This window comes from Anoplolepis gracilipes, chromosome 2 (assembly GCF_047496725.1).
Source record: "Anoplolepis gracilipes chromosome 2, ASM4749672v1, whole genome shotgun sequence".
Lineage (NCBI taxonomy): Eukaryota > Metazoa > Arthropoda > Insecta > Hymenoptera > Formicidae > Anoplolepis > Anoplolepis gracilipes.
Window position 1 is genome coordinate 5,749,220 of NC_132971.1, and position 10,423 is coordinate 5,759,642.

A 10,423-nucleotide genomic window follows, 5' to 3' on the forward strand; every position below is an offset into this window, starting at 1 on the left:
AGCATCACTGGAGGTGGGACTAAAAAATGAATTATGGGAAAACCAAATTCATGAGTCTCGACGAAGCAAGCTTACGTGACAACACATTGCATAAGACGGCCAAAGATGGAAAAAAGAAGGGGAGGCCTATGTCCAGGAGTGGACACAACTAGACTGCTAAGGAAAGAAAAGAAGGAGCAATCCTGAGATGAATATTTATTATTTATATATTAATTGTTATATATAAATCGTATAAGCTTATTATTACGGATTTATTAGATGTAAGCAAAGAGGGTTAGAAAAAAATATTTTTATAAAAATTCTGTAAAAGTTTCTATTTATAAAACAAACAATCTTTTTTCAGAATTTAAATAAAATTATTTTATTATATAACTACTTATTATTGCATGCATTGAATAGAAGATTCATCGCGTACAATAATACTTTTTTAAAACGTTAATTATTTGTGGGTTACTAATAAATAAATATTTTGTGGCTTACTAATAATTGGGATTTTACATTTTTCTAGATCAATGTAGCTTTAACTCTGCTGCTGCGCATTGGTCATTTATTTTAAAAAACGTAACCAATTTGTAGAAATTGCAGATATACATTATAGATCAATTCCATGAAAATAGATGAGCTAGATCAAATTATATGGAATAACTTATAATAGATTAGATCGACATTTAAAAGATTAAATCTAATAATTTTTAATAGCTCATTTCAATATATTATACAACACTACAAAATTAAATAAGTAAAATAAGAGTAAATAAAAAAACAAACTAAAAGGCATTCTTTTAATCGATAAATTTTACCTAATTTATTTAATAAAGAATTTATTTAATAATTTTATTAATTTTACGCATTCATTATTCTTATAATGCGTCGATTCTTAATTTCTTAAAGTCTCTATCTGTCTATGTTTAGAATCAGAAAATATAATATTATCAGAAAACTTTAATATAACTGATATAAAGGCGAATTATCCATTAATTGAATTACAACGTAATAAGAAATTACATAAACGTTTATTTTAGTAAGAATATAAACTATTAATATAAAATTAATACAAATTGATAATTTGTACATTATTATAAAAATTTTAATCAATTAATTTTGACTAATATCTGAGCTCTATATCAGTTATAAAATAAGGTTAAAATATGCATTTAACGAATGATCATTAAGTTGCGTAATCGTAAAGGAATGTAAAACATTTACAGTTACATATTTATTGACGACAGTTTCTCTCTTTCCATCTATAATAGAAGTTAAACTAGTGTGATATAGTCAAATTAATACGAGTAGACTTAACGGAAAACGAATTTAATACTAATACCGAAGAATCAATAAATTACGCAAGATAGATGATTAATACTAATCAAAAGCAATTTTAATTACACAAGATACCTCAGATATAGAAAAAACTTATAGAAAATTTATTGTAAAAAATAATTGTATTTTTACTCATTAAATGCAAGTTAACTTGTACCAATAATTTATAACCTTTGTACCCTTTATATTATTATTAATTCGTATTCGTGCATCATGTTTTTTGCATATCACCTATTGCAAATATAACAAATCTGCCAAAAATAATTATATCTATTACACTATTATATCTATTAATTATGTGTATAAATCAATTCTATACTAATAAATATTAGTTGGCAAGTTGATGCGAAACAGTTTGCAAAAATGTAGAAAAATTTGTATCAGGTTCCAAATGCAGAAGCCGGCAAGTGTGATCCCATAAATCTTTGGCCATTTGATCATCTCTCGCTCTCCATTGTGGTCTGGTCACGCGACATTCTCTATTAAAAACGAAATATAATAGTAATAATATATATAATATATAAATAATAATATATATAATATATATAATATATATAATAACATATATAAATTTGTTAAAAATAGATTTATAAAAAGAAAGAAAAGAAAAAAATCACAGAAGAAAAAAATTAATTATCATACTCTCATATAATTTACAATAAAAGTTTTTATGTCGTATATAATTTTTTGTCTTACGAGTAATAAAGGCCGGTCTCATTAGCCACTTTTTTATCAACCGCACAATGTATCGTTGTTTGCGCTCCTTGAACCGAACTTTTTATGAATGGCCGCATAATATGATAGTAGAAAAACGTTGCGCCCGGAATTATTGTTCTATTATAATATCGGCCTAATTCAGTTCTTACAACACCAGGATGCAAAGAGTATACGTTTATTCCGTTAATACCTGCTTCTGTAAATCAAATTTATACTTTCAACAGGAACTATATGTAACTTTTCTACAAGAAAAACGTGTCATTTTGACACACAATATTACATATAAAATAACTTTATGATGTTAAAAAGTATTGATTTTTAAATAATTCGTTATTTTAAACGCAATTAATTACTATATCTATTCTTTTAAAATATATGTATTTATATTTCATTCTCATCTTTTACCTTTCAATTGATGTGCAAGTTCTTTAGTAAATAGTATGTTTGCCAGTTTGCTTTGCGCATATGCTTTCAATGCACCATACGATCTATCTAGATTCATATCATTGAAATGAATTTTACCAACTGCAATAATAATAACAGATAGCGCTTAGATGTAATATAAAATTTTATTATCTAACAATTAAACAAATAAGAAAGGCAAGTACAAGCTATATGCAACGTTAATTGGCGTAAATAATAAATTATTTGTTATATTATTAATCTTTTATTATTCTATTAACGTTGCATATAACTGATATTTGTTTTTCTTATTTGTTTAATTGTTTTATACTGACGAGCCTTTAATTTTAATACTTATTATTTAATATATATATATATACATATATATATATTGTTATCTGGTAAATGTTATTAATGTATGTGTGTGTATAATATTATCCAAAATAAGATAATAAATTTAAAAAAAAAAAAGATGAGAGCCATGAATAAAGATATTAGATTTTAATAATAATTATATTATATATAATATATAATAATAATATAATATTTTTTATTTTTCATATATTGTTTTACTCTGTTTTACTTTTACGTACAAACATGAGCAAGTGATGACACGTTAACAATTCTGCAACCAGGAGCGGATGATTGCATTTTCGGCAGCAATAACAGTGTCAGAAGAAAATGTCCAAGATGATTCGATTGCAGTTGTAACTCGAAGCCGTCTTCAGTTTTTTTATGCGGAGACATCATTATACCAGCATTATTTACTAATATATGAATTGCTGATTCACTCGTCAATAACTTTTTAGCGCATTCTCTTACACTTTTTAGACTGCAGAGATCCAATGAATATATCGCGAGATCGCCTAGTTGACTTTTATATTGCTCATTATCTGTGCTGAATATTAATAATTTATGTAACATACATACATATGATTATAAATTAGTTGCACTGTTAACTCTGTTGTTTTTCTGTTTTTTGTAAAAGAGTTCCAAGAAATGTTTAGTGTTAATGCTTAGAAGGAAAGGTTAATGCTTGGAAGTGAATATGTTATCTAGGTCAAAATAGAAGACACGTATTTTTTTATATTTGCTCTTACGGCTGTTAAGTGGGTGAAAAAAATCCTTTTGAGAAAATCGGTTTTTATATTTCTGAGCGAATACCGTCGAAACGATAAGAGATATAAAAAAAAGTTTCCAATAAAAGATTTATGGTTTTCAATGTACATACTTTAAAACTACATAATCAGATTTTTCGAAAATGTCATATTTTTCGAAATCCCCCTCCCCCCTTCAATTATTGAAAATTTAAAAATTTGTTTTATAACAAAACTTATAGCATATTTAATGACAAAATCAACTATATATGATAAAGTTGTATTCCGATCATATTTTTCAGAAATAAGTTATCAATATCTCTATATTGCTATACGCGTGCCCAAAATTGTTTCCTGAACTGCTGATTAGTTTCGATACTTTTATATATGACTTTATACATAATGCGTAATAGTATTCCGCTACACGCCATTATAAATAAAAATATCTTGTTGCGTTAATCATCATATGCATCTATTTATGATTACTGTCAAATAATCTATGATAATTGACTTTAGACATCTCGTCAAAGAGATTTTACTTGTTCAATTAGTTATATTTTTAATTTATAAAAATATATTATTTTTGTCATATGAGTAAATTATTTAATTGCTATAATATATAATAACGTAATTATTATAATATATTAATATATAATTGTATATAATATGTAATGTTTCAATAAATATAACAAGTAATAACAAGTAAGAATATTAATAAAATATTTGAATTAATTTATTTAAAACCTATACGTCATCAACGAGATACTGTTAAAAAGCCTTATAGAAGTTATACTAGGTTGACATAACTCAACATAGCTTCCACTTTCTTCAGAGTAACGCTATCAAAAATATTTTATTATTAAACGTGTTTTTTGCGCAGAAATGTTAAGTACATAATACGATTTGCAATTATAGAAACAAGAAAATCTGCTGAGTTGTGTGAGCCTAACATAATTTAAATGTGCATTATTATTTCCTATCGGATAATGAATAGAGATAAAAATATTAAGTATGTTTTAATATTATTCGAAATAATTTTTTAATATAATATTTTGTCTTGTTATTTTTTTAAAAGCAATATTGAGTCAAATGTTAGCGTAATCTAGTACACTTTCGCACAATTCAAAACTTGAAAAAAAGCAAAAAGTACGAATTGACTTAAAAAATCATTTTTTCTCATTTTCTGTTTTATTATGGTTTTAATATTTGAGTAATGTAGCATAAATTTAGGATAACAGTTAAAATATGTTAATTTCAAAAATGGGGGACTAACTTCTAATAAGCGAAAATTTGTTATTGTGAGTTCAAGCTATTCGAGAGAGAGAGAGAGAGAGAGAGAGCGATATATAAAGAAAAACTTCTAATTATATCTAATTTTTACAAAAAATTTTTAGATAGATACAATATAATTACAATATAAAAAGTAATTTTATCTATTTTATTAACAGAGTTACTTATTTATATATGTATTACACTATTTATACAGAACAAATTAAAAAATAAAGTTAATCAAATATATACACACATATGTATAAGAATGAATTATTATAAGTATTATTGTTTATAAGTAAATGAACTTTCATTTTTTTAAAAACAAATTTTGATGATTGTTTAAATGAGTTATTATGTTATTTATAACAATCTAAATAATAATGCGTGATAATCAGATTTCAACACATCATGATTTTTCGATGTTTATCGAAATGTACGTACATATGGATTTTGTAATCATATTATGATGATACACGTAAGACATAAGCATAAATGATGTGAGAAATAATGTGTACATAAATAATATATACTGATGCATAATAGTGATATATAATGCAATATATTTATTATATTGATAATAAATGTATACTGAGAATCTGTCTAATCTTTGGAGTATATTATTTCACTTACATTCTTATACATATATCTATAATATAATTTATAGTACCTTAGAAATGGATTATTTTTTATATCTTTAACTGCATTTCTTGCTTTCTCCATATTCCGACAGGCCAAAATCACTCTTGCGCCTAAATGTAAATATTGTATTCACATATTACTTACTATTATATTACCTAACTATATCCTACGTTATTAGAGTGTCTTATTAAAATAATAATAAACAATTAAATATACATATACATGCGGTGGCCCAAAAGTTTGGAAACGCTTGAATATTTCGACAATAAAACATTTTAGAGAAAAATGAGACAAAAGTTAGAAAGCTTAAATAGACGTATTCAGTGAACGTATGAGTTTGATCATGGACCACTCTCCAATAAACATTTTATGCATACAGACAGAATTTATAAAATTACTTTATTGTATCTTTAAATGTTAAATTTTTTCTAGATTTCAAACATTTTTACTCATAGAACTATTATTGACATTTCTGCTAAACAAAAATTGATTTCAAATTGGCAAATTGTGTCTGTTATTGAAAGGATATCTGATAATGAGATATTTGGAAGTATATAAAGTAAATAAGAACACAAGTTTTAAAAAGGAATTGCACAGATCAGCTACGATTAAGTTAATAAATTTAATAGAATTCGAGGTTTATGAATTTGACGTTGTGCAAAATACTTTTAGTCTTTTAAAATAGAAAAATAAATTAGTGATTAATTTGTGAGTTAAAGATTTGTCTTGTAGAATATAATTTAATCTCAAAATCGTAAATATTATTTTATATTATTTTATATTGAACTAACTTTTTTTATAGTATACTGTATCACGAACATTTTAGAGTGACTATTGTGTTGTATCTTTAGCGGAGCACACAAGATTTCTGGAATCATGTGCCGAGACGGACGAAGGACGCAGAATGTTTATTAATCTTATTAACTTTGTAGATTGATTCAAATATATACATATATTAAAGTTCTTTTCAGTTAATATTGTTGTATTTCTTGATAAATTGCGACGATGAAGAGAATTCACTTCCTCGTTGAATATAAAATACCTATTGCGCGTTCGCATTGTGATAATGCGGTAACTTAATATGTGACTAACTTTTACTGTCAATGATGGTACAGAATATTTATTTTTAACGGATAACTGCCCGATGCACTTATATATAAGTTACACATTAAGTTACACTTATTTTCAGTTCACGATTGCTTGATTACCAATCGATTGCCCGAATTAGCGATTGAAGACTGCCCGCTTAATTGCCGTAGGTAGTTTTATTATCTCTGAATTTGACGGTTGTTCGGAAGAACCTAACAATATGACCAAATATGATTAGGTTGCTACATTCCTGGCAAGCGAGAAAATTCAAAGTTCAAATTCCTTGTTTACACTTTGATTTAAATTAGCGATCTCTATGGCCTTGAGCGCGTATCTTGGCTAGCACTCTTATCTTTAGTAGCACTCTGTGTGTGCATGTGTGCGCGTATAGGTGTATGCGCTTATGTGCGTGTACTAATAGATGTGTGTATGTACATATTATATGATCTACACACTTTCTCCTTAAATTACTAGTAGAAAAGAAATTAATATTTTAGTCCAGAAGGATGTCTAATAAATGACAAAATATTTAAGAAGTATAATTAATTGCAAAGAATTATAAACTTTATGTATGATTTTATTTATATATATAATTACTGTTTTATATTTATTACTTTTACTTAGATAAAATATTGTGAATAATGCATAATTATTACATAAAAATAAATCCTGAGTATTAGTTATAAATCAATGCTCAAAATGCATTAATTTGTTAGAAGTGTTACTTAAATTATTTTATTAAATATATGAATAAACCATTTAATAAAAAATATGTAATACTGAAATTAAAATGTTCTTATATACGTAGCACTAAAACATTATAGTTACTATTTTCGAGACTTTTAACAAATCTTGTACGAAAAAACTTCATTTCTATGTTAGAAATCATAGTTGTATTAAACGGATGACTACATATTCTACATTTATAATGTAAACATTAGAAATTGATATTTACCTCTTCTATAAAAATCTCTGGCAGTTTCCTTGCCAATTCCGGTATTTGCACCTGTTATCACTACAACTTTGTTATCAAGACGCGCATTACTGCTGCACAATTTATGATAGGTCCACATCTGGAATTTCTTTTTTTATGATGTTACTTTTATGCACGTTATGTTGTCGTGTTAGAAGCTGATGTATTAATGGTATGCTGCAACAGTGAATAGATGAGAAAGGCTGACATATTTTAATAGAAAAAGTAGGGAGAAGGACGGCAACCAATCATAGTGCTATATGTAGAACTGTAGTACGATATACAAATATGTTACGATAATTATATTGCTTTATTAAAAATTTTAACGTAAATGTCAATTTCAACGCTTCTAGTTTTATATTTTGGAACTAAAATATTAAACATTATAAATATAAAAAGATTAAATTAGGATTCAATATCAAATTAGAAGCAAAAAGTTATGTCTTTTTAATTATAATCTTTGTCATAATGCATTAATAATAATTAGTTTTTTTTTAATGTCATAACTTATAATCGATAGAAAAGTAAATAAAATGTAACTTTTTCTTTGGTTTATGAATTATTAGAAATGGTTGCAAATCTTGAGAAAAAATAAAATTTTGGCATGAAAAATGAAATCGCCTTATTTAACAAATTATTTTTATTATAGAAAAGTAGAAACTTACCAACTCATATTGTTCCCGTTTAGATTTTTCTATACAAACCAATTTTATTCATCTTTTTATTCTGATTATTTTTATGATTCTTTTTTGTTTTGACGTTATTCTTCAATAAGCTGTAGTGACTGATAAAAGGTATTTCAAGGGCATTTCAGACAATGCTATTTTTCATGCTAGATTTCACGTTTTTGTAACGTTTTTTTTTCAGATAATAAAAAATAAATAATAAAAACACGTATATATTTTTATTAAAAAATTTTTTATTTTTTTTTATTTATAATATTCATAATCATAATGTATAATAATAATAATGTTAATAATATTAATAATAATTATATATACGTGTTTTTATTATTAATTTTTTATTATCCGAAATCGGGAATATAATCACGTGAAAATAAATAATCACTGTGATAACTTCACTATTGAACAATGTTCACGTGAAAAAAAAAACTGCTAATTAACGCTTTCGGCAAAATTACGAAAAATGGAAAGATCATCAGCGTGGTCGAAAGAGCAAATAATGGCTCTTATTGAAGCGTACAGGGAAGAGCCTTGTTTATTTGCAGTAAAATCTGCAAATTACCACAACAAAAATTTAAGAAAAGCTGCTTTACAAGGAGTGGTTGACGCCGTTTGTCTATTTCGAGAAACAGTCACAGAAAAGGAATGCCAACAAAAATTATATAATATGCGTAATCAATTAAGAACAAATTGTTCCTCGGAAAAGTAAATCATCTCCGATTGTAATTAATAATTCTTCTAATATTTCTACTTACCAGCTCGATTCACAGGTATTACATACATTGATATGTTTAAAAATAATAAAATATAATAAAATAAAAATAATAATAATAAACTGTTTCTTTTTAAAACTTAGAATTGTGACAGACCAGTTTCTCCCAGTGAAATAAATGAGAATTTATCATTTTAGATTAAATCATTTTACAACTGGTATTATTATAAATATGTAAGTCAAATTTATCAGTTAGTAAATGTATTTTTTTCTTACACTGCTATTTATAATAAAATTGTAATACTAAGTTATATGCAATACCTATATACAGGGTGTCTGATAGCTTGCGCAACACCCTTTAAGGGAAGGTAGAGAGTGTTATTCTGAACAAAAAAGTCCTGTATCATTTTATGATATGCGCAATAATTATTAAACTATTAATTAAAAACACTCAACAAATGATATTATATATGTATATATATATATATATATATATATATATATATATATATATAATATCGTTCGTTGAGCGTTTTTAATTAACAGTTTAATAATTATTGCGCAAAATGATACAGGATTTTTCTGTTCAGAATAACACTCTCTACCTTCCCTTAAAGGGTGTTGCGCGATCTATCGGACACCTTGTATATATATATATATATATATATGCTTTTTTTATACATTTCTGTTAAAATTTACTAACAATAAAAACTAAAAAATTTTTAATATAAAAGATTAAAAGATTAACAAGAAATAGATAAAAATAAAGTTAATTATTATATAATAGCTTTCTGTGTTATTGCTCTTTTGATTCTCTCGGGGCTATCACAAGAGGACAATCTAAATTGCACTGTAAAAATGTCACTTACAATATAATTGAATGCACAGTGCTCTGAGTGCACTGCTTTGTTTACGAAACGTGTGACTGACAATGAGTGTGCTGTGAGAGCGTCGAAATCAAGGAAGATCGTAAGAATTCGGAGAGTGTAGTCTATTTGCATAAAATTTTAATGATTGATTAATTCCGAAATTCCAATAGGAAGAAATAGAGAAAATGCCGGTGTGGAACACAAATACATGCCCATATTTGATAGTAATATAGAACAGCTGGATTTTAAAACATTTAGTTGTTATGATCTTTGTACGATGAGGTTTTTTCGACTTTCTTTTCATTTCAAACACTTTCCTGTTATATTATTATTGAATATTTTAGAAGTCAGCAGGTTTTTATTAGATAAAGCTAAACTTTCTCTTCACATAGAGATACGTTCTCTTTGCACAGAATTCTTGCTAAATTATTCTTTAATATTGAGTAACTAGAATAATTCTAGTTTTAAGGCTTTCGCGGCTACTAATATCCGATAAAGTCGACATAACGTTGTTCCAGTATCCATCCAGAAGTTCTTTCTATTTAATATCGAAGGATTTAATATCAAATCTTTAATATTTTCAACAAATTATAAGTATTCAATTTAATATAATATCGACGAAAAATTTGTAGAAGGATGCATGCATATAA

General features: G+C 25.8%; 1 protein-coding gene across 1 annotated transcript; it reads right to left on the minus strand.

The window, feature by feature from the left end:
* Positions 1 to 1,092: 1,092 nt before the first annotated feature.
* Positions 1,093 to 7,686, minus strand: LOC140676599 (retinol dehydrogenase 12-like). Its single transcript, XM_072911800.1, has 6 exons — positions 7,492 to 7,686; positions 5,476 to 5,557; positions 3,033 to 3,337; positions 2,443 to 2,562; positions 2,017 to 2,233; positions 1,093 to 1,799 (listed from the first exon to the last, which is right to left on the minus strand). The coding sequence occupies exons 1-6, from the start codon at positions 7,607 to 7,609 to the stop codon at positions 1,649 to 1,651; spliced, it is 993 nt and encodes a 330-aa protein (XP_072767901.1). The 5' UTR covers positions 7,610 to 7,686; the 3' UTR covers positions 1,093 to 1,648.
* Positions 7,687 to 10,423: the final 2,737 nt, after the last annotated feature.